This window comes from Vicugna pacos, chromosome 12, assembly GCF_048564905.1.
Source record: "Vicugna pacos chromosome 12, VicPac4, whole genome shotgun sequence".
In the NCBI taxonomy this organism is placed as follows: Eukaryota; Metazoa; Chordata; class Mammalia; order Artiodactyla; family Camelidae; genus Vicugna; species Vicugna pacos.
The window spans coordinates 15,725,458-15,750,915 of NC_132998.1; the positions used below are offsets into that span (position 1 = coordinate 15,725,458).

Genomic DNA, 25,458 nt, shown 5'->3' on the forward strand with positions numbered 1-25,458 from the left:
GGCCGACTATGGAGCAGATACAGAGTATCGTCATCACTCGCTGGAAAGGCTGGCAAGTTCAACAAATTCCCCCAAAGACTGTTCTTAACAAATGAAAGTCAACAACTGGCTCAGTTATCTGCTCTGCTTTATCTCGGGAACTTCCCTGGAGCCAATGCAAGGTAAACCACAGATAATAAGAAAAACGGCTAATAATGACAACAGCTAGGAGTGCAAGGTCTCTCTGAGCAAAATATTTATAAGACTCATTGTGAGAATGGGAGAGGGCAGGAGGGATGTGACTGAGGAAGGTACTGCCCTGTATTCTTTTTATCTAGCAAGTCTATTGTTCCTAGGTTTTAGAAACTCTTGGATGTTTCTCAGTTAATCTGGAGTAGATGGAAGAGGCCAGGGAGGCAAGATTAGAAGAAAGGAGGCAGGGCATGAAGCGGCGCCAGGCTGGTCCTGAAAGGGAGACGGACACAGACAGGCAGACACAGAGGGTTTAGGGATGAAGGGGAACAATGAGACAGCTGTTCAGGTGTCTTAGCTGGTTCACTTCTGACTCAGCAGTGGTCAGTAAAACCTGTGGATTTCCTCAGCTCTGAGGACTCTCTGAGGCTTCCGGCTCAGCCTGGAGCTGGGCTGAGCTCCGTGGGCTTAGCCTCGGGGGGACTCAGCTCTGAGAACAGCCTGGAGTCCTGGAACACTTCACGCAGGAACCCGCTTGGGCTGGACCAGCGCTCACAGGGCAGCTGTGAGACCAGCTCCATCGTCAGAGACCTGGGCGTGGACCATTCCATGGGGAAAAATTAGGGCTAAGCCTGATGCGGAAGCAGGAGATGGGAGGGACCAAGTGTGTTCATTCTCCTATGGCCGGGGCTTTGTGGCCTGGCTCACAGATGGCAGGCTCAGGATGGTGTCTGGGAGAGAAAACCCTGGCAGTGGGTTTGAGATGCCTTGGACTCTTTCCTGATAGGCTTTTTGTAATACATTCTTATCAACTATCCGCCCTGGAAATGCCACAGTCAAAACTGAAAGCATGTTAGAAGTTGCCTGCTCCAGCTGCCCAATGGTAAACACATCCTGCTACAGTTAGAGAGCCAGTCAGGCAGCCTCTGTCTGGATACGTACAGTGACAGGGGGTTCATTACTTACGAAGGTTACATCGTCAGTACGAAGGTCAGAAAGAATTTTTGAATCTTAAACAAAACAGATGCCTGCCTCCTAAATCCTTGCTGAAAGGCTGGGAATAATGAGGATCCCCTCAAATGTAGTACTGTCTGATCATTCTCTCTCTCTGCCAAAAAAACCCCAATTCTTAACATCAATTTTTCAAAATTCAGCTTTGATTTGTTTTTATCAAAGTTATACCATACATTCATTAAAGAGTCCAACAGTTCTAGAACACCGACTGTAAAAAGGAGCAGTTCCCAACAGCCTCCCCCACTTCCCGGCCAGAAGCAACCACGTTCAGCTCCTACTGCTGACTCCTGGAATATTTACCCCCTAGCTCTAAATAATGTACTTGCAGTGTACCCTACGGACTTTTTCAGTTCTACGTATGACCTACATGACTCTGTTTTGGAAGATGAGGATCAAGCTCTCTGTCAAACCCCATCTCCCATACACACCCAAACCTCCATTCTTCCATCCTCTTGACACAATTACATTATAATTTTGATCAGCTCAATATCCTTGCTTTACACTATTAGGACTCAGTACAGACCGTTCACAGCTGTAGCAAGCTGTCTGCTAGGTTTTCTTTTTTTCTTCCCCACTTCGTTTTTCCAGGAGTTAATAATTGTCTTGGTGGTTCATAGCTTAGTTTTCTGTGCCCTTATAAACTATTCAACCCCAGACCTCCCCCTGATGGATAACTTTCTCACTGCTTTCTAACACATTGTCTATAAGATTTCATCTCCTTGAATAAATCTCTTCAGATCTCCTTCAACCTGGAGTAATGACATGCTAGTCTTGTCAGAGAGCTCAAGGGTCACTGGTGGGAAGCAACAAAGGGAGCATGTGGACCAGGAGCAGGGAGCAGTTCAATGTACTTTCCTGAGCAAAATATACTTAAAAAAATGGGAAAATTGTTTTCTTTACTTACAAACACACACACACACACACACACACACACACACACACACACCCTGAAAGACCATAAAGAATGATTAAAAAGCCATCAAACTCATCGCCCGTCAAATACTATATAACAAAAAACAAAAATAACAGAATGGAGACATCATATAAATATGAACCTCGAGGGGGATGGGGTGTAGCTCGGTGGTAGAGTGTGTGCTCAGCATGCATGAGGTCCTGGCTTCCATCGCCAGTACCTCCATTAGAAAAAAAAATAGTTAAAAAAGAAAAGAAAAAAATATTAACTTCAAATATTTACATATGTACAAACACCCTCTTTTAAAACTGTATTCTACAGGATAACCCGAGTTCGTGACAGAAAGTGCCTCTTCGTGACTGTGATCCTGGTGATAAATGAGGGAGGAAATTAGAGTATGACCACACGAAATAAAATCCCTTAGGAAACAATGAGTCTAGGTGACAATCATTAATGGCTGCTGTCATCACGAAAAAAGAGAGACAACGGGACATCATGCACCTTGTGACAGAAGTACGGAACTCCACGTAACAAGTGTCCTCGCACAAAGCTGAACCTCAGTGAGATCGAGCTTTTCGGGGAGGATCAAATCACTTAGCTAAGCAAATACACAGGACGGAGAAACCAGTCTAACACCACAAAGGAGAATGAAATCAGCCGAACAGAAAATAGAGAAACCCCTCAACAATTGCAAGGAAAACAAGAGAGAAACGGGAAAATGACGGATTAGAAACCATTTGAGAGATGTTACTTGTGACATCTGAACCTTGTCTGGGTCCTGATTTCAACCCCAAAACTACTTAAAAATATATGTTTTTGTGACAATCAGGGAATTATTTCATAACCCTTAACAAAAGGAATCTTCCAATTGTATATAAAAGAGATCTTGTCATTTCACGAATCAAAGGTTAAGCGGTGTAGGATTTTCTTCAAAATGATCCAGGAGGTGGGGGAGCGGAGGAGGTGGAGATAAAAGATGAAACAACAGTGATTCCGAGTTTATAATTTCTGGAGCTGGGTGACGGATACAGGCAGGCTGGCTGTGCTGTTCTCTCTACTTCTGTACATGTTTGAAACTTTCCATAAAATGTGAAACAAACAAAAACACTTCACAGTGTTTTAAAACTCTCACTTTGAAGGTTAAGAGGTTTGCCCAGGGAGGTGGGCACCTGCATGGGGCACTGAGATTAGAACAGGCCCCTGGCTCCAGGCCGACCTGGGGCTACCCTGACCCTCCTCTTCTCCTCCTCACTGTCCACATCCAGCCCATAACCATGTCCTGTCAATCCCACTCCCCAAACGCATTCCACACTGGCTCCCACCATCTCTCATCTGGCCCGCTCCCAGGGCCCCCTACCCGGCCTCCCTGCTTCCTGGGCCCCTGCAATCCGTTTCTCCACACTATCTTTGCAAAATGTGAGCGAGACAAAATTACTAAAGTGCTTACACTATCATGGCTGCTTCTCACTGCACTCAGAGTCTACACTCCTTTCCGGGCTCCCGACACCCTTCTAAACCTCGCGTCTCATCGTTCTCACCAGCGCTGGCTTTCAACATCTCCTCAAACCTGCCGAGTGCATTTGTGCCTTGGGGCCACTGGACAAGCTGCCTCTGTTTCTGGGGTGACTTTTCTCAGATCCTCAAAGTCTGGCCTCCTTTTCACCATCCACACCTCAGCTCACAATGTCACCTACTCAAAGATAGCTTTCTCGACTCACTTCCCCCACGTCTCCCCATCTCAACACTGTGTTATTGCCGTCATTTCAATCAGACACTTTGTTTCCTTATTTGTTTGCTTCTTTTTGTTTGCTCGGTTGTTCTTGGTCTCCCTGTCCCCAGCAGCCTTGTCTAAACAACAGAAGCTCCCGGGGAGCAGCCGACACTGGTGCTTCGAGAAGACACACGCTGAGCGCGATGTTACAGTCACTGGCACAGTGAAACAGTATTGAACGGCAGATACAGCAAAGCAGGGAGAATTTCTAGCTCTTACTATATAATTCAAGCAAAATGTAACATTTACTCCTGTTGAATGAAGAATTTGGGGGGTCTTTGGTTCCCAGTTCCTGGAAGGCAACCTCTGAAGCCTTGAACTTTCCCAAGGTAGGAGTGTCTTTGTTATTCGTGGTGGACCCTTGGATGGCCTGTGCTCATGAGGTGACTCAGGGTGGGGACTGGCCAGCCAGAGACACCAACCATGTGATTAGAGGGTTGGGGCTTTGAGCTGTGTGATAGCTGAGCGACCGCCGGGGCAGGAAGGGGCTGAAGGGTCAGGGTTAAGGCAAGGTTCAAGTTAGGGTTAGGGTTCGGGTTGGCTGTGTAGGTAGTGACTCAACCAATCGTGCTTTTGTAATAAAGCCGCCAATAAAAACTTAGGGCAACGAAGCTCAGAGCTCCCGTGAGCTTCCTGGTTGGTAACACTCGTGGAGGACTGTCGCACTTAGACACCACAAGGGCAACCCTGAGCCCTTCCCACTGGAGCGCTCTCCACCACAGCTCACCTGATGAGATCCAAGGGCTGCTTCTTGTATATGCTTCGAGGATGAGCCCACTCTCTGTACAGAAGGTACCGTTCATTGGGGCAGCTGAGGTCCTTTGACGGAGTGCTGAAGTTGCACTGGGAAGCAGAAGCAAACAGGTGAGCGTCACAATCACCGTGTGTTCACATGTTCCACTGATAAAACATGGTGCTAACAAATTATAAGGGGACTTCATTTGCCAGAAGGGATGGAAGTACCACATAATTTTTCATAATTCTCAACCAGGGGTAGTATTAACCCCATGAGGGTCATCTGTGAATGTGGGTGGAAAGGAACGCTTGGACGTTGCACCACAGGTACCTGGTGAGAGCCCTGCAGATGCTCAGTGTCCTACAAGCTGGCCAGTCCTAAACAGGAAAAAAATTAGGTCCCCAAGTGCCCAAACCGCCACAGTTGAGGAACACCTGATGGTCCAGCCCCCTCCTTGGACACCCAGGGGAACCAGGGACTCTGGCTGGTTAGGGGCAGGATCAATTCTAAAACCCAGGCTTTTTTGCCCCACAATTCAGTAGTTATTCTGTGAGAGCACATGGAATATAAACAACAAAGAAACCTGACATGATGTTATACATTTAGCTTAGTCAAGAAACAAAGCTTAAATCCAGTCATTCTTCTTCCCACCTGACTCACTTTCCTTCCCCCATTACTAGAACCAGATTATCACCCGCCCAGCCTTCACACGGGTCCTGACTCGTGTAAGTGGTTACCTCCCTCCCAAACACCACGAGATTATTCCTTAACCTGGACGTGGGACCAGCAATTACAAGAGGCATTAGTGGAAAAGAACTGGTTGTGTGCAGACGCCAACTAAGTACCGTAGAATCCTGGCGTCCCATATGACTAATCATGACAGCTCTTTGCAAGTGTCCCCAAAGTTCATTTCAGGCTCTCATTGCTAATTTTGCTGGGACACAAATATAAAACACGTGGACTACCAGGCTGGACTGCTATGCTGGGTCTCTGAGCCAGGAAGCTCAGGGTCTGCTTCTCCACCCAGCTCCCTGCTCTCTGTCCATGCATGTGTATCAAGCAGCTGTTTAGTGTCCTTGTTTTAATCTTGTACAGTCCATTTCAGTACTGTTTTCATCCACAAATACGTATACCACACAGTAGTAATGATCAATCTCCGTCTTTGTTTTCTTTGGTCTTAAGATATCGAATATAACAAAGTCACAGAGCGCTATAATATAGTATTTCCTTTATTTCAATGGCAGAATTTATTTAAAGAGCTTAGATATAATATCCTTACATTTATGGCATCATTAAGGGTCTGAAGCAGTCACATTATAAAAATTTCATTTCATGAGATGCTATCAGCTAGAGAAGTGCTCTAGAATTTGAGGGGTTGCTGTCATCTCAGAACGGAGTCCCTAAAAAATGTCAATACTCTGCAGTATTGCCATCGTGACAAGAACCCAGACAGATGCCTTTTTGAAAGCCCTGTGATATCTAGTGCACAGCCAGAAAATGGTATTTCAGAGGGGAACGGCCTGAATTACAGAAAATGATAAATGAAATGGTCTGACATGTATCTCTCTTACAAAGAACTAATACTTTTTTGGTCGATAATAACATCTTCCAGTAATTATGAAAAGAGCTGACAGATATATAGTACTTACTACATGCCAGGGCTGTTCTAACATTGACATGGATTCATTCATCCCCACAGCAACTCTACGAGGTAGGTACTATCATTATACCCATTTTACTGATGAGGAAGTTGATAAACAGAGAGGCTAAATGATTTTCACAAGGTCAATCAGTGAGAAACTGGCACAGCAGGTGTTCCAGCCTGAGTCTATGCTCTTGGCCACTGCTTTCTTTTTTTTTTTTTTTGGTGAGGGGGTAGATAATTAGGTAATATTGGTAGGAGGTGGGGGGTGGGGGGGTAATTAGGTTTATTTATTTATGTTAGAGGAGGTACTGGGGACTGAACCCAGGACCTTATGTGTGCTAAACATGCACGTTATCATTTGAACCAAACCCTCCCTTCTTGAGTCTGTGCTCTTAACTGCTAATCCACACTGCCCCACACATTAACTATGGGGGAGCTACAGTTTGTTCATTCATTCACTCACTCATTTAAGCTCAGGGTCTTCCCTGTGCCTGGGATTCAGAAGTGAACAATACAACATGATTCCTGCCCTACATGAGCTTGTACCCTTCTGATACATTGTCTTCATTTTACCCAGGAAAAAACAAAGTCAAGAAGATTAGCCCTTTCCTGTTAACACCGGAGGATACGTGAGGCGCTTGATTTCATTTTTGCCATTTGACTTACATCATGGAGAGGGAAAGCTGCCTTGTAGATCCCGGAGCTCACAAGCTTGTTAATCCCGAACTTTTTAACATTGTCCGTTATTTGATACTTGATCCGAGAAAGGATGAAGTAAACCTAAAAAGATGCCGAAAGAGAGTGTGTGGTTTATACAGGGAAACTAACCAGCCACTGTTTACTGTCTTAACAGGAATCTGTAGGCGCATTTCTTTTCTTTCTCTCTCTCTCTCTTTTTTTTTTGGCAGCTTTTAAAAACCAAACTAAACCACTAAATAATTCAACAGCAGGTTCTAAATCACCCCCAGGACAGCAGCTAAACTTGGTTTAGACTTACAATGCGGCTTCTGGTGGCTGGATTGAAGAATGTATCTCTATCCTGAATATAAAAGTCATTCATGCGGCTCTTCTCAAACGGGGCGGTGAAGAACTCCTGCTCTGGCTTGATGATACTCTCATCCACCTGGAGGACTTTGGTAAACCAGTTGAAATTACCGAAGGCTGAGGACCGGGTTTTCAGATCATTGGGCTTCAGAGGCAATTTGATGTGCATTATCTCAGCGTACGTACACAGCACCTCCCACGGGGCGTGCACTTTTACAAATACAAGCTTGTCATCCAACACCTGTATTGGGGAGAATGAACACACAAACCAGGATACCAACTATGTTCGCATGTTTAGTGCACAGATTTTTCTTATGTTGCTGGTAGTTAAAACATGTGTGCAAACATGCACACACGTGACACTGGTAAAAGTGAAGATGCAACAAAAATAGATTTGCAAACCATCGTACATTTTTGCCTTAAAGATAATTTCTTTGTTCAAATTATTGAAAAAGTAATTAAAGTCCTTATAGTTCTTTCATAAAATTACCAATGTTTTAGATGAAGAAAAGCAAACTTGTTAATTTTTAGTCCGAATTAGTAAATAAAAATAAAAATACTAGAATATTCACTGCAGTGGTGCTGCAATGACAATTTTTTAAATTTCTCATACCTAGAAGAGGACTATTTAATGTATTACGTATCTGTTCAAGATAGTGTTATACAGCCATTAAAAAGGATTTAAAAGAATTATATTTATTGATATGGAATACGTAATAAAAGGAAAAAGCAAAAAAACTGAAATAATTTTTGTTTTTGGAAGGGAAAAACATCTATATTTGAGCAAAAAAATGTTTAGAAGGATTATAAGATTATTTATGGATAAGTAAGGTATAGATGATTTTTAATTACACTATTCTTTCATTTTCTAATTATTTTTGGTAAACTATTATTTGTATAATAAAAAAGTCTTTAAAAAGGTTCTTGAGTAAGTATATTAATACATATATTTATGACTACATTCTTTGGCTATTAAAAAAGCTTTGGATCTGAAACATACATTCCAAAAGGCAGATTCTGACTGACCCCCCTCCCAGCCCACAGCGAAGGCGTGGCTGGGGTGACATGTTTCAGATGCCATTGCAGCATTCCAAGTAACATGCAGGCTCCCAGCCGAGGGCTGCAAAGGGACTGACACTTACTGATCTGGTTGCTTCCAGCTGCAGGCCATCACAGATGAGGTTAGATTCATAGGCTCGTCTTTTTCTCTGTCAAAAGAAATCAGAAAATATGTTAGGCTTTTAGTTTTACCAAGGGAACAAGAAGTTGTTTGTTTTTTTATACAAAAAAATAAAAATAAAAACAAACCAATTTGAACCTGAGGAAAAGACATTTGCTCAAAACAACACAGGAGCAGTGAAGGCGCTCTGGCTGGCGGGGGCCTGTGAGTGGGTTGGATTTCTCACATGGAATTCCCTTGGCACTCCAGAAGGCCCTTGGGTTGTCCCTGTGGGTTTGTGACCATTTGCGGTGTGCAGAAGTCTCTGGCTTTGCCACAATTCCAAGGCTTTTTTTGGCTTACGAAAGGTTTTACACTCAAATGGAGTTTTTTTGAGTCCTAGTCACGGATGTCATTTACCAGAGTTATAGTCCAGATCTGACACGCTAGACTTTTAAAATCTTGCAGACTTTCAAATAGTTCAGGTTTGGATGTGTATCCACCTCTGCAGGCCTTGACCAAATTCGATAAAACCAGCTAGGCAAGTTCGGCAAAATGCAAAGAAATTTTTCTCTCTGCAAGACTGAAATGTCTGCGAAGCTATAAAAACTTCTGCATCTACAAAAATAGGGAATTAATTCATCAGTAACATATCTGTCCAGATTATGCAGACATTTAAAAAGATACTGTATTTACTGCTATCAAATTCTATCTAGCTTCTGCCGAATTGTGTCCTAAACTGTGCGGAAAGTATATAAAGGTAGAGACTTTTTGCCCTTTTAAGAGAAAAAGGAACCTCCTACACTGCTGGTGGGAATGTAAACAGGTGCAGCCACTAAGGAGGACAGTATGGAGATTTCTTAAGAAACTAAAAATAGACTTACTGTGTGACCCAGCAATCCCACTCCTGGGCATATGTCTTGAGAAAAATATAATTCAAAAAGACACATGCACCCCAATGTTCATAGCATATTTACATATAGTCAAGACATGGAAACAGCCTAAATGTCCACTGACAGAAGACTGGATAAAGTTGTGGTATATTATATATATATACACGCACACACATACACACACATATATACATACACACACATACATATGTGTGCGCACAATGGAATACTACTCAGCCACAAAAAATAAACGAATGCCATTTGCAGCAACAATGGATGGACCTGGAGATTGTCATTCTAAGTGAAGCAAGACAGAAAGAGAAAGAAAAATGCCATATATCACTAATATGTGGAATCTAAAGAAAAGGACATAAACGAACTTATTTACAAAACAGAAACAGACTCACAGACATGGAGAACAAACTTATGGTTACCAGGGGGGTAAGGAAAGGAAAGGTAGGAAAGGAAAACTTGGGAACTTGAAAATTGTACCTCTTAGGGAGTGATAGAAATGTTAGCTGTCTCGACTGTGGTGGTGGTTTCATGGGTGTGTACAGCTATCAAAATTCATCAAATTATACATCTGAAATATGTGTAGTTTACTGTGCAGGAACCAGACCACAATAAAGGTGTTTAAAAAAAGAGAGAATGCTTTTTGATGATGAAGCAGTTAATGCTGTTTTATGAAAAGAAGAAAATGAGTAGACAGAGGGGTTAAGCACACAGGGTCTGAAATTTAAGACTGCCTGGGTTCAAATCTGGGGCCACTAACTTACTAGCTTTGACCCTTGGCAGGAAACCTAAATTCTCCTGCCTTATTTTCTTCACCTATAAAATGGAGAAAAACCTCACTGGCTTCCTTCTGAGGTTCTCATGAGGTTATGTGATTTAAACCATATAAAGTAGAATTTCTATCTCTAGTAATCACAGGAGGTGAACTGGACCAATTCTCCCACTGAAGACAACTGAAAATGCTGGATTAAAATTAGTTTTTAACTTCAGCGGTTAACAAGATAGAGAGAAATTACTGGATCAAAGCCTAGGTGAGCCAGTGGGCCAACAGTCAGGCCAGTCTGCTCAGCGGGCACCACTCAGGATCGGCCAGCTGTGAATGGGTGGAGGGGGCGCGGAGCTGCTGGGCTACAGATGGTGCCTAGAACACAGAAAGCACCTAGTAAATGTGTGAAAAAGTCAAAGGCGAAAAGGTGAAAAAATAGACCTGGCATCTGACTAAATGTGAGTCAAGTGGAATCCCTAATATATTTTGTGAAATTATCAGAAACAGAATATTGCTTTATTTTTAAACATTTAATAAATGGTGACCTAGTCCTTACCGTGCTGTTCTAAGAGCTTTACAGATATAATACACTTGACTGCTTGTTATGACTTGAGCATATAATAGTCACTTAGAGGAAAGGCGACAAGTGCTATGGGTCCCCTATAAATGAATAAGCCAAACCTGCTTAGAAATTTCTAGCCCAGTGAGATGAGGGCCACGGTGGGGGGGCTGGAGGTGAGGCTTTCCCACTCCGCTCCCAGCAGGCGGCTGCCCGCTCTAGCTGCCTCCTCCCACCCCCCACATTCCCAATCTCTGCAATTCACCGGCTATGTTTTTCAGCCTTTTCCACCCCAACCCACCCTATCCCCAACCTCAACTTGGGAAGCAGGTTCAGACCCACCCTGCTTCATACCCAAGCTATGTTTCTTCACTCGAGACCCTAATCTTCGTATTTTGATTCCTGCATGGCCGCCTAGTCCCTGTTCCTGACGGCTTGTTTCTTTCCTATTCTGTAAAAGCGTTTTTGATCCTTCAAACAACGCTTGATGGAGTGCTTGGCACAGAGTATACGCCCAGTACGTGTGTGTTGAAAGAATATACTCAACAAACACTTGCGAATTCACTCCACAAACATTTCCTGAGACCATCCTTCAAAGTGTGGAAGATTCAAAGAATTTAAAATAATCTGCTGTAGAGAACTACAGAGAAACTCAGCGTCCAGTGACCTAGAACTTTCCCCAAAACAGGACTGGAACATTCATTCATGTATTTATAGCACTGTAATGGACATCTGACATTCTTTCTTTTTTAACTTAAAAAAATTCTTTTAAGTTAAAAAAAAATTGGGGCGGGTAATTAGGTTTGTTTATTTTTGTACTAGGAGGTACTAGGGATTGAACCCATGTCGTGCATGCTAAGCACACACTCTACCACTGAGCTGTACCCTCCCCCCTTCCAGGCTTGTATGTCCGACCCTTCGAAAGAGCCTGTGAGCTCCCCAACATACTTCTGATAAATTCCTTGTCTGCTTAAATTAGAGCTCACTTCTGTTACTTGTCAGCAAGAATCCCAATGGAGTAACCACGAACTAGGGAAGACCTGCTAGCCTAAAACCTAAATCGCTGTGCAGTGGAGGGAGGGGTGTTCTCCTAGACCGGACACTCTGACTTCCTCTCCTGCAGGGGAGGTGACTCAGCCTGAGGCTGTACAAGGGGCAACCCGGACTGTCTCACTAGTGGGTCACAAACAGGCTCCAACTGTCTTCTGTATCCTCCAGAAGTCAATTAGGAATAATTGCAGGTAGGACGTGAAGGCTCAGACCCAAGGATTTTAGCTCTTAGGAACAAATATCCTTCTAGTTAAAAGAGGAGGAGGATCCATCAAAACAGGGGCTTCTCTGGTGGCTTAATGGGTATATGAACAATGAAGTGCTGATAAGAAAGACATCACGTGACTATACTAACTGGCCTTATTAGAATTTCTTGGCTCCCATCACAGGCCCACCATGACGCACAACTGCCCCCTTTCTGGCCACCACTCTTCCACTGAGGAACTGTTTCAAATGTTGAAGGTGCTCCTCGCCCTTGACACCTAACTCCCAGGCCAGCAGACTCTGCAGGTGACCTCGCCTCATTCCTCTAATGGCAGCCACGCCTGGTGAACGCCAGCACGTGTCTTTCTTCCTACTCATAATCAGGTGGAAGCCACCTCTCTTCTGGGTGTCAGGAGATTCTATCTTTTACTTATCTTTCCTCAAGCTTGCTTCAGCTTCTTTTCTCCAGTCTCTTATCTTCATTGCTTTCACTCAGCCAACAAGCACCTTAAGTGTTTCCCATCTTTAAGATTATTAAATTCTTCCACAGCCCTGGCTACTGTGGAGTTATACCATTCCTACTCCTGGAGATGTCTGTCTTTTAATCTTGATCTCTTTAGCACTAAGAAGTGGTCTATAACAAAATACACATGCAATAAATGTCTGGTGAAAGAATGAGTAAGTGAGTGTGGATGGTGGATTGATAGCTGCCTGTTACACAGGAACTGACTGAGGAATACAGATTAGTGCAGTGAAGGAACTGGGCTCCTCTTCCCTGAGCCCCAACGCCTCCAAATTGTCCATGAACTTTTACTTACGAGAGTTACAGGACATGATGGAGAAGGAGAGACATAGCTGAGTTCTGAGGTATGCTAGCACCAAATGGCTCCAGGGCATCCAGAGCAGGAAGTGATTTCCAGACTCCTTGGAGTTTGAATCACAAGATGACAAATGGGGGATGGTTCAGAGAACCTGGAATGAACCAGCCCCACAAGAGGACAGTTCTGTCCTCAGACATACCGAACACAAATTACGCCTGTCTTGGTTGTATCAACTGCATGGTCTGTGACCACGATAAGCCATACAGTGCAGGTTAGACGTGGTCCATGGTGGGATTTCTAAACTGAGGGCATAACTCCTCATCACCTCATGAGACTCTCCACTCTTAGATTTCAGTTTTAACAATTGCCCCTCCAGCTCTTATAGTATTGCTTTTCCTTTTTCTTCTGGCATAATGGTTAGATTCTGAGTCAAAATTCACTTCTTGGTTCTGCCATTTGCTAGCTCTGCAACATTGGGCAAATGAACTTTGCAAGTATTAGTGGCTTCGTCTCAAAGATGGGATGACAAAGAGCTTTACCTTGAGGATTTTTTTTTTTATTTTTTAGGATTAAATGCCGTGAGGGGTATAAAGCCCTCAGCATGATGCTGACACATAATATGCCCTGTAGACACGTTAGCCATCATTATCTTCTTTCTCTGCCTTCAAGTTTGCTCAGCTTCCCTTATTCCTTAAAAACAAAAACAAAAAAAAAACAGCCAAAACAAAGAAAACCCTTCTCTACCCTGTAAGCTTTAGAGGCTCATGTCTTTTTTTTTTTTAAATGCCAAACATATGAACAAAAATAGGCAACTTCAACACACTTGGCTTCCACAATGTGCGCCCACTGACATCTTAATCCCTCCAATGGGATACCAATGACACTATTTTACCTGGACTCCAGGAAATGGATCTTAATGCTGAGTCATTTAGCCCCCCCTCTTCTTGACTCCTTATGCCACTAGGTTGTCCTGGTCCTCAGACTACCTTCTTTGATCTAATGGATGTATACCCTTTTCATTCTCTAAAGAAAGAATTAATATTGTTAAAATGGTCATACTACCCAACGCAATCTACAGATTTAATGCAATCCCTATCAAATTACCCTGACATTTTTCACAGAACTAGAACAAATAATCCTGAAATTTATCTGGAAGCACAAGAGAACCAGAATTGCCAAAGCAATCCTGAGCAAAAATAACAAAGCTGGAGATATAATTCCTCTAGACTTCAGACTATACTTCAAAGCTAAGGTAATCAAAACCACATGATATTGGCACAAAAACAGACATAGATCAATGGAACAGAATAGAGAGCCCAGAAATAAACCCAAGCATTTATGGCCAACTAATCTATGACAAAGGAAGCAAGAATATTCAATGGAGAAGACAGTCTCTTCAACAAGTGGTGCTGGGTAGCTGGACAGATACATGCAAGACAATGAAATTACATTCCCTCACATCACATACACAAAGAAGCTCAAAATGGTTTAAAGACTTAAATGCAAGACATGTCACCATAAAACTCCTTGAATAGAATAGGGGAAATGCTCTGACATAAATCATAGCAATATTTTCTTAGATTAGTCTCCAAGGAGAAAGAAATAAAAGCAAAAACAAACAAATGAGACCTAATCAAACTTAAAACCTTTTGCACAGCAAAGGGAACCATCAACAAAACAAAAAGACAACCTAGAGAATGGCTGAAAATATTTGCAAATGACACGACCGACAAGGGTTAAATTTCCAGAATATACAAACACTTCATATAACTCAATATAAAAAAAAGAATCCAATTAAAAAATGGGCATAAGAATCATTTTTCTAAAGAAGACACTCAGATGGCTAATAGGCATATGAGAAGATGTCCAACATCACTAATCATCAGAGAGATTCAAATCAGAGCCACAATGAGGTATCACCTCACACCTGTCAGAACAGCCATCATCAAAACAGTCTACAAATAACAAATGCTGGAAAGGATGTGGAGAAAAGAGACCCCTCCTACACTGTTGGTGGGAATGGAATGTAAATTGGTGGAGCCACTGTGAAAACAGTATGGAGATTCCTCAAAAAGCTAAAAGTAGAATTATATATTATCCAGCAATTCCACTCTTGGGTATATATCTGGAAAAAAACAAACTCTAATTTGAAAACATATACACACCCCAATGTTTATAACAGCACTATTTACAACAGCCAAGACACGGAAGCAACCCAAGTGCCCAGCAACAGACAACTGGCTTAAGAAGATGTGGTGTGTGGGTGGGTGTGTGTGTGTGTGTAATGGAGTATCACTCAGTCATAAAAAGAAAATATCGCCACCTGCAGCAATGTGGATGGACCTAGAGAATATTACGCTTGGTGAAATAAGTCAGACAGAAAAAGACAAATACTGTATGATATCACCGATATATAGAGCTTTAAAACATAATACAAATGAATGCGCATACAAAACAGAATCAGACTATTTAACTAATCTCAAATAGTTGGATATTTAAGTTGTTTCTAATTTTTCACAATTATAAAAATCCTTGTAGAACGATCTTTGTGCATCCTCCTCAGGATGAAGTCCTAGAAGCAGAACTGTGAAAGAGTGCATGCAATTTTAAGTTCTTTAATATATACTGCCACTCCGCCTTCCAGAAAGGTTGCACTAATTTACCCTGCTTTAGTTCTTATTTGCTTCTTTACAAAGAACCCCTGAGATTTTTGCCTGATTTCTCTCGATAACTGGGAGAGCCTGCAGTTGGTTCAGGACGCCCTCTATTTTACTGCTAACTATAAATACTTGAATAGCTGAATCAAGGACAGGACATCTCTATTTGCTTAAATGTGTTCATCTGTCACCTCAGTGTTACTTTAATAAGACAGTTCTCCTTATTTCCCTTTGGCGTGGCAATTCACAGAGAACTAGTGGAATATTTTAAAAATTGATCAAACCAGCTTCCTCGGTTTGTCAGGTAGCTAAAGTAAATTAGCATATGTGCCCTATTTGTCAAGCAGGCACATATCAGGAAAAGACTGCTTACTTAAGAAAAGATTGCTTAAATCTATTTAATATGAAATCATCAGCTTTACTTCTTCGTAGCATTTACACTTGGATAAGTAACAGTGTTCTTGACATTTAAAAAAATTAGGGTAGAGCTGTCTTCCATGTTCAAAATGAAAGAAAATTAATATTGCATATTGCCTGACATAATCACTGCTCAATAAATGTTTGTTGAATACATGAACATCTGAGGATACCCAATTCTTAACTAAAAATTATCTATGTGCCTTGTTGGAAACCTTACACGTAAGAACCTAACCTATGTTTCTAGTCTATGATCTATATTTGGCAGCACAAAATGACTGTACCAGACTCACTGGCTCTGAAAAAAAGCTCAGTCATACGTTAGACTGTGCTGTAAATGCCTCTGTCTCTAGGGGATCAAATTCACTGGCGCTGCAACCTGGATTTTTTTTTTTTTTTACCTTTTTCTAGGAAAGCCAAAGTGACTATAATCATTAAAGACCTGTGTACATCACAGGAAGATGTATGTGATCTATTACTGTTGGTGGAGAAAGGTACTGGGGGTTCAAAGCAAAGAAGGACAAGATCATTTATCCCATCTCAGAAATGGGAAATTTTATTCCTACTTCTTTTGAGAGATTAATAAAGCTGTCAGAGGAAAAAGAAAAAAGAATAAAGCAATCAAAATCACAAAGGACAGACTGGCGTAATTAAGGAAGCTTTCTGTCCCCTAAGCACCTGAGATTACACATCTCATTTGGCTTAATAAAGTCATTGTTGGAAAGGACTCGCTTGTGAATTACACAGTAATAACACTGATTTTAAACACCAATTTCTACGATTTTCTTTATGTCGCTCAGCTTTTATGCATAAAAAGCAGGGGCTGCAGTATCCAAGAAACAGTATTACTGAATACACTGTGATGATAATAAATCAGCACAAATCAGTTGGGATTAATGGTATATAGGCATCGATTAACTTCAAATATTCTTCCAGCTTTGTTAGGCAAAATACTGATGGGAACATCATTGTCTTTTTCAACTTTGCCAGTCTTTCTTACGCCTAAGGATACGGGTAAGATGGATAAGAATGAAGCCAAAGGTACTTAATTTGTGCAAAAAATTACTGTCTAATTACTCTAAATGTTTCTTATTAGTTATATATCATGTGCTCAAGAAGGTTTGCTAAACAGGAATAAATTATTTCATGCGGACTTAATTTAAATTCACATGTGGGTGATAAAACATTTAATGCTAGTGGACCAATCTGATGAGGAATTTAACTCAGGTAGGTAATGTACGTTCACGAGGGGACAGAAAACAGACAAGCATCTACATAGTAGGCAAAGAATGGAAGTGAATATTTAGCCGAAGTTCGTTTCCAACATTTCTTTTTAAATTAACATTAATTACAAAAATAAATAAGCAAATGGTAACTTGGAAAATTTCTGAGAAGGAAAAAAAAAAAGTCACCTATTATCCTCTGCTGAGATAACTACTGTAAACATCTCAGGGTAGTGTTCTCCAAACTAACCTACCCGCTTATATGAACAACGTGGAGCGCTTGCTTAAAATGCAGATTCGGGGGCCCCTCTCCTGGAGATTCTGGCTCAGCAGGGCCAGGATGGAGCCTGCGTTATCTAGTTTTAACAAGCAAAGCAGAGGACTCTTATCATCAGAAGAGTTTCAGAAATACTGGTTTTTAGGACACATCATTTCTGTGCACATAAGCGGCTGTTCTTTGTGATTATTTATCCCCTCCTTCAAGCTTGTTTTTTACGAGAATTCAGTATTGTTGATTGTTCCCAATCCTTCACGCTTTTACAGATGAGCCTTTAAAAAAGTGAGACATAGGTCACTGTTGGGACCAGGGCAAATAACAGCTTCATCATTCAGAACCAACTCACAAGGACCGATCAGGAAAAGGGTTTTCTCTTCTCCACATCTTTGTGAGATGAAATGAAATAATCAAATTTTACTGTTCAGGTTTTCACTAGTCTTCTTTGTTTGCTTGCCTGTTTTTAAGGATTGGGCCCAAGGACACTTCCCATTTTGGAAACAGGAAGCAAGATTTGGATTCACTGCTCTTGTGCTGAGTACTCAAAAATAAAACCGAATATGCTTATACCAGCAACACGTTTCGTAGCTGTAATCTGAAACTGCTGATTCTAATTTAATTTATTCCTTTTAACCTACAATCTTAGTATAAGCAAGTAGGGTGTCAAGGAAAGAGATGAAAATATAGAGAGCTCCTCTCTGCTTTCATCTAAAACATTAAGTAGGTGCAGGTAAACCTGATTTCATTTCTGAAAACAGAAGATTTAACACCTACTAAAAGTTACCTGAGCAAGTGAAACCACCCAACACTGGTTGACATCATATAGCCTAATATTGTTCATGGACTATTTGTGGCAAATGTGTCATTTCCAGGAATTTTAAAATGCTATTCTGATTCCTTATAATCCCCTTCTGCCATCCCTTTATTTCTTCTATTTGGAGAACATATGCCAATGTTAAGTTGACTGAGTCATGCCCTCCCTTTATGAGGCTCCATGGGATAAATTTCTTTCTGGGGGAATTTTTAGACATAAAAACATCACATTTCTTTTGAACAATCAGTTTTGTTTTTATTGTATTGAAACTTTAGACTATGTTACTGATAATATCCCCTTATTTCTTAGGCTACTAGGAAACTCAGAGGCAAATCTGCAGCTGAACTCTAACTTCTGAAAAGGACCTTATGGTTGATAATAAATCATTTTGTTTATTACTTTGACACAAGGCTTCATTTTATTTTTCTGGCTTTTACATTTCTGTCACTCTGATTTCCTCATCTAATTACTTTTATTCTTGGTATGTTTCTGTAAGTGACCTCAAATACTTTTTAATGAATTATGAATAAATAACCTACGTTAACATAGTATTAGCACAAATAAGTAAAGACTATAAAAATGATACACTGCATGCTGAAGACAATAATGTTGTCTGAGTTATCTACACCATTAGTTATCATGTTATTAACCACAAATAATCACAAACTTAATGCATATGGGACTTAATGAGAAATCAAGCCATGTGACCACCTTGATACCAAAGGAAAAAAAAGCATCTGATCAATTTTAAAAACCCATTATAAAAACTCAGATAGCAATCTAGGACTAGAAGGGAACTCCTTTAACTTTTAAAAGAAAGCTATCAAAAATTTATAGGCCATATGATATTTCATGGTGAAATTTCAGAAACATTCCCAGTGAAATCAGGAACAGTGGTGAAATACAGTCGTGACTACTGTATGTTACTGGTTTTATTCAAGAGGTGCCAGCCATTGCACTTGGACAAGAAAAAGAATGAAGTATAAAGAAAGGTACAACAAAACTGTCATTTGTAGACAATATGGTCTTCTTTTGAGAAAACTTTAAACAAGCAGAAGAAGCTATGAGAACTAAAAAGGTTACCAAGTTTCCTAGATAGAACTTAGGAAAGTGAACAGACTTCTCTTTTAACAATATACACAATAATAAATCACAAACTGCACTTTAGAATGTATCTGACAACAGTAACAAAAACTTAAACAGTTAATAAAAATGTGTAAGATCCTCATAGGGAGTATTATAACCTTACTAAAGAATGTAAAATGTCAATAAATGGAGCGACATACTGTGTCCATTATATTAGAACTTTCTGATGAAATTTTAAACATTTCCAAAGAGATCTCATCCAGCTTTTAGGTAAACAGTTCCAGCCTCAGGAAAACTCATCTAAAATAACGGGTAACAGTTTAAAAAGCTCACAGGATCTGTAACCAATTAGTCAGTTGTCTCACATTAATTGAAAGTTTGGATATAATTTAACGCACTCACTCATTTTTTGGGAAATTCTCTTATTCTATAGTCCCCACTGGCCAGATTCTTTGGCCATAAACTAAGAATTCTTAAGGTCAGATATACCATACGAATTTATACTGCCATGTACAAACTTTTCATCAACTTCAAGGAAATCAATTTTCTATCAGCTTTTAAAAATGGATTCTGCTGATAAAAAAGTAAATAAATTACACACATTTGAGATTGCTTACACTGTTTTGTGCTATCTAGACCTTTCTTGTGCTACCTAGACCTTTATACCCTCTTTCACCATCATCTGAATTATACCAATACTTGGTCATAAGCACATCTGTTTCAAGGGAGGCTAAGTGTCAGACAAAACGAAATTCAGAGTAAATCAGCTCTGCCACTTGTTGGCAGTTCTAGAAAAAGGAAATGGAAGAAAGAAGCATTGCTAACAAAATGGAGAAGGAGGAGTTGCGGAAGTATTTGGGAATTTGTTTTAATAAAAACACTTCTGTTCTTCCCAATATAGATCAAACATATGTAGATACATTCAATCACGTGCTGTGCCAGACGTTGCTGGCTACCTACTGAACAGCCCTTCTCCCCTTCCTCATCACTAAGAAAAGCCTGATGTTCTTCAGATATTGGGTGACCAGGTGATTCAAGAGAAGAAACACAAGTGTTGATCAGTCAGTGCTAATGATGGTAACTCCATTCATCTTGCCCATATTTGGTTTGGGAATGGAACAGTGATAGACAACAAAATGTGAAAGGAAGTCTGCGTAGGGCCCTTCTAGGGGAGCTTTCTTCCTCCTTCAAAAAAACCACAAGAAGAAGCATTCGCTCTGCCTCTGGATGCCTGGAGATGCGGCAAATATCCTGCAACAAAGTGGAGCCAGTTTAAGAACAGCCAACATTTTGAGGACGGTGGGGCATAGGATGGAGCGAGCCTCGATCCCTGAGGACCTCACTAAGCCAATAAATCCTCTAACTCAGAAATGCTCCTGCCTCTGGGCTATTTCTTAAACGAGAGAATTATTATTTCCTATTAGCATTTAAGCCATTTTGAGTTTGCTTTTCCTGTTACTCACAGTAAAAAAACAAACAAAAACATTCGAACCGATCCTGTGCCAAGAACAGCAGTCCTGGCAAAATGCGTGCTTTATTACTGGAACAACCGATAACCATCCCCCGAGGCGTAATCTAAATGTAAATAGTTTATGCTTTTTAAAGGGAGGCGTGAGGTTTGAAGTATTTTCACTAATATGAGGGGACAAAGTTGCATGACAGTTGGAGGGTTGGCCAGAAAAGTACTTTCTCTTTGGCTCCTGTGAAGAGGCAGCCTTTTCTTCCTTACGCTTCTGATGTTTGAAGCCCTATCACTTCTATCTTTCCCCATCTCTTAAAAAGAATGCAACAATACTTTTAGATCAGCCTCTGGCAAAGTCAACCTTAGTGTTGTTTTAGAAAGTCAATATGATTTAGACACCATTTTTCCTCCCTCTCAAAGAAAAGAGGCTTTTGAAATAGCCTTTCCTTGGTGTCGTCCTAAATCCTGAATAAGGCCTGCCAGGGAGCATGACAGAACTCACAAATGTTTCTCCAGTTAATAAAAATGTGATTCCAAAGCTCAGCTTTGAATTCTAGTGGCGTCTATATTGAATAGTGTGTACAAACAGAGACTCAAAACACTTCAAAGCACAGCTTATGAAAACCAACATCATGGTATACCAATCAGTAAGCTCAGGAATTGCCAAAATTGTTAATTTTTACCCCCTCCTGGTTTAGAAGAGTTACCCAGGGACCTACATTTCTGTGTAGAGCAACTGCAGATCTTATTAATCATGTAAGCAGCTCTGGGGCCCCTTCACCACAGCAGAGCAGCTTTCATCTAAAACCAGAACTGCTTCCTTTATACTATAATGGGTTAGATTTGTTTACCCTACTTTATGTAGTGCTGGGTCCAGTTCTATTGGCATGTGATGCTTAATGAATATTTGATGATGGTGATTCTGACTACATAAAAGACATCTTAGTGTCCACAGGAAAATGATAAAATACTCTAAGCTGTTTCATTCTAATGATGAAATTGTATAATAACAGAGGAGATTCACGCCATTTCATACCAGTACATTGTTTTAAGAAAACTCCAGATAAAAGTGAAGAATATCTATTATCTAATATATGCTGAAAATTTATATAACATCTCTCTGTATACTATTTTATTGAATTCTAACCATAATCCTAGGGGCGAGGCATTGGGATCCCCATTTTCCTAGATCTAAGATGCCATCAGTTCTTTCGTGAGCCAATATTTTATGCACCAATAAGAAAAAATTCAGCCAATCAAATTATGATACACTATTTGTAAGATGTACCCTGATTTCAGAGATGTCAAAATGTAAAAATAACAGGCTTCCCCAAAGTAATAATACAATATGATACTGATAAGGAAACCCACCCCAGTCACACCATCAGTTAGCAGCTATGGCCAAAGTCAAGCCAGCTGTCCGCCAAAATCTTGTGTTCCCTTTTCATAATGTGGAGTTCCTACTGAGCAATGGCTACCCAGCCAAAAACTACTTTCCACCTTCCTGAGCTCTGACCAGCAGAATGTGAACGTGACTGATAGAGTCACTTCCAGTCCGAAGAGGGCAAGAAGCACGAGAACTTTCTTCACCTGCTCTCATCCTGTCTAACACTTATGCTGATACCCAGGGTGACCTCGGAAACCACCTGCTGAATACGGCAAAGCCTCTGTGTCAGCCTGGGTTCCTGAATGACTGCAGGGAACAGAGTCCCACCCATCCCCACAAACCACTGTGCCAAGCAGGGATGCCACATCTGACTGACATGAGCAACACATAAACCTTTATGCTGTTAAGCCACTGTAATTCAGGGCTAGTTTGTGACCTCAACTAGAATTACTCCAAATAATACATCAGCAGGATTAGAATTTGAATGTCAGGCTCCAGAGCCTGGGCTCATTCTGTGACACCATGCAAATACAAGCCTTGGAACTTACCCTTCCCAAAATAAACAAAAAACCCCAAATAAAATAGGACTGATTGCTTCATTTTAAGCAGCTTTCATCACTTAGTCTGAAAGAATAGGCAGAAATCAACAGATTTAAGAACGATAGATTTTGGAGAGAAAGTTCAAAGAAAGACAATTAAAGGTGTGTGTGTGTAACTCCCATATAGCACGGGTGTGAGAAAAAACAAAAACAAAGAATGAGGAGTGATTTTCAAAGTGGGTAAAAGTGGCACTGGCAGGTATGCTTTTTTTTTTGACCTGTTTTAGTTTAATGCCATTTATGTTCTGGTAAAGAAGTTCCAGGTAGTTGTTATAACCCTAGCCTACTAAATGGCTCAGTGTCTTGAGATAAAGATGGCCCTGTCAGCAAAGGGAAGGGGAGGAGGAGCAGCTTGACTGGCCTTGAGTGAAAGGGAGGAAGGGAGGTGACAGAAAGTGGGAGAGCTCGAGGGCCCAGGTTGAGATTCAAGACAAGAGTTTGAACCATAGCAACACCAGCTCTTAGACTAGAGTCCATGACCTTGGGCACTCATTTCATTTAGCCTCTCTAAGGCTGACTCTGTCATCCAGAATGGTATAATGACAGGCCCCTGATAGGTTGTTCTGAGAATTAAATACGAAAATGCATGCCACATGCACACCCTGAATGCTAGTTGTTTTTACACTGGCTGTCAGCATTAATCATTAGTTCCTTTTCATACCTGGTTGCAAATAGCTAAGTGTGCGTTTAATGTAAATCTCTTCCACAGATAGAAAGTGCAATTCCTGGGAAGAGAGTCTACCTTCAGCTTAAGAGCATAAGGAAGTTTGTTTCAAACTTAAGTTTAAAAAAAAAAAATTTTTTTTGTTACCAGACCTTGAGGGAACGATGAACAGAGAAAGTATGAAGGTGTGTTTGTTCTATGGTATTTCAAACCCCAGTTTCACTTTATCACTTACATAAAAATAGTACTTTACGGTTTTCGTTTCACAATATTATAAGGAATAAAAAGAAAGGAAAATAGGATTTAAAAAACTCACCCTTTGTTTCTCATTGTAACCCTTCTTATTAGTCTCTTTCTTACTTTCATCTTCATAGACTAGAACAAAGTCTATTCTTCGCTGGCCATCATTGAAAAAGAGGGAGTCAGGTTTTCCATTAAATTCTTCCTGTGTAGAACAGAAAAACAAATTTTAGCACAGTTTCTTGAAAAATGCCAATTTGTAAGTGTTTCCTTTCTACCCTTAATAGGTACATCAATGTTTATACAGAAAGACAAATGAATCTATTATTGTCTACTTGACCAAGAGGGCAAGGTCACCGTCTTTGCAAGCACCGTCTGTCCTTGGTGAAAGGAAGTCCTTGAGTTGAACAGGTTAGCATCATTCTACAGACAGATGGGAAAGTACCAGCAGTATGACTGTAACACTATTAGCCCAGAATGATTCCCACTTCACACAGCAAAAAAAAAAAAAAAAAAAAAGTATCAAGTTTGGAAATGAACACAGTAAAGAGGTACCTATCTGAAGGACTGAAGTTCATTTAACAAGAGAAAAAAAAATCTAAGCCAAAACACTGTTTATGAAAATCTCATCCTTTCTATGTCATATTTTCTAAACTTTTCTCCAGTTTTCATGACTTCTCTCTGGACCTCACCACTCTATAGACAAAGTGTGATTTTAGAACTTCAAACAAATGCCAGAAAATGCATTAATACACACAAAAGATACACTGGTGGCTGAGATTTGTCCCCAAATCCACAAAAGATAACCCCCTCACTCTTAGCAAAAAATAAACAAATAAATTCTAGCAAGAAGAACAGATAAATGTGTCTTTAGAGATTAAAAGCCCTGTGGGCTTAAAAACAAAGACATAATGGCAAAACACAGACCTAATACAGTTTAAAACCATCTTTATTATCATACGAATTTGGATAGAACCGTTTTAATTTGCTCTAAACAAAGACTTCAGTTTGTGTTTCTCACACAGCTGGTCGGGATGCTTATGTGAATTTTGTTGTTTAAGGATCAGAATACTTTTTAACTGATAAGTAATACTTTAAAATTTTTCCATTTTTTTCATTAAAAATTCATGGAGAGATTGCACTTAGCAGTCATTTGGTGGGACCACTTAATCATTAAATGTGATTAATTCTCTGCATTCAGCATCAATCAGTACACGAATCACCTTATTTTACCACCATAACTTTCTTTTTTTCCTACACTTCTGAGATGCATTATTTTAATCTTTTTTAATTAAACAAATTTTTTACACACCTACATAATATATATTTTCAATTTCTTTTTCATTACAGCTCATTACAAGAAATTTAATATAGTTCCCTGTGCTATACAGAAGAAAGCTGTTGTTTACCTATTTTACATATAGTGGTTAGTATCTGTGATCCAGTCAATTTCTAATGACAGTTTGGAGTCTGTATTTTATCTGCTCATGGCCACCACCCTCTAGAATCCCAAGGATACTAGATTCCACCATGTAGCGTTCACTTAACTCATCTGCCGCAACCCGACCTCGTGGTGTACCTTCAAGACTGAAGTGGTTAAAAGGACTGTGTTCATTTGTCGTTATCTCAAAATAAACAAAAACAACGCTATGACCACTGTGGAAGACTGACCTAACTACCTCTGTCTTTAACTTTGGCTCTGATGTTTTATACTTGGGAAGAAGAGAAGACATGCTTGGTCTGAGAAATAAGAGCTTGGCAGAGTAGTGTTGGAGCGAGGGAAGAAGAAAGGTCAGGTGTGACTCACTCCAGTGATGTGTTCCAGGTCTCCCTCCTCCTCTCAGCTGGCTTCTCTCCTTCTCTTATTTGTAGGGCAT

General features: G+C 40.5%; 1 protein-coding gene across 2 annotated transcripts in view; it reads right to left on the reverse strand.

Moving 5' to 3' along the window:
- Positions 1-25,458, reverse strand: part of ANO6 (anoctamin 6) — a 187,753-nt gene that overhangs the window by 57,109 nt on the left and 105,186 nt on the right. For both annotated transcript variants that reach the window (XM_072972942.1, XM_072972943.1), the window contains 5 exons: positions 23,658-23,786; positions 8,437-8,502; positions 7,248-7,535; positions 6,917-7,030; positions 4,597-4,712 (listed from right to left, as the gene is read on the reverse strand). In XM_072972942.1, coding sequence (XP_072829043.1) covers positions 4,597-4,712; positions 6,917-7,030; positions 7,248-7,535; positions 8,437-8,502; positions 23,658-23,786 — 713 coding nt within the window. The remainder of the gene's footprint in view (positions 1-4,596; positions 4,713-6,916; positions 7,031-7,247; positions 7,536-8,436; positions 8,503-23,657; positions 23,787-25,458) is intronic.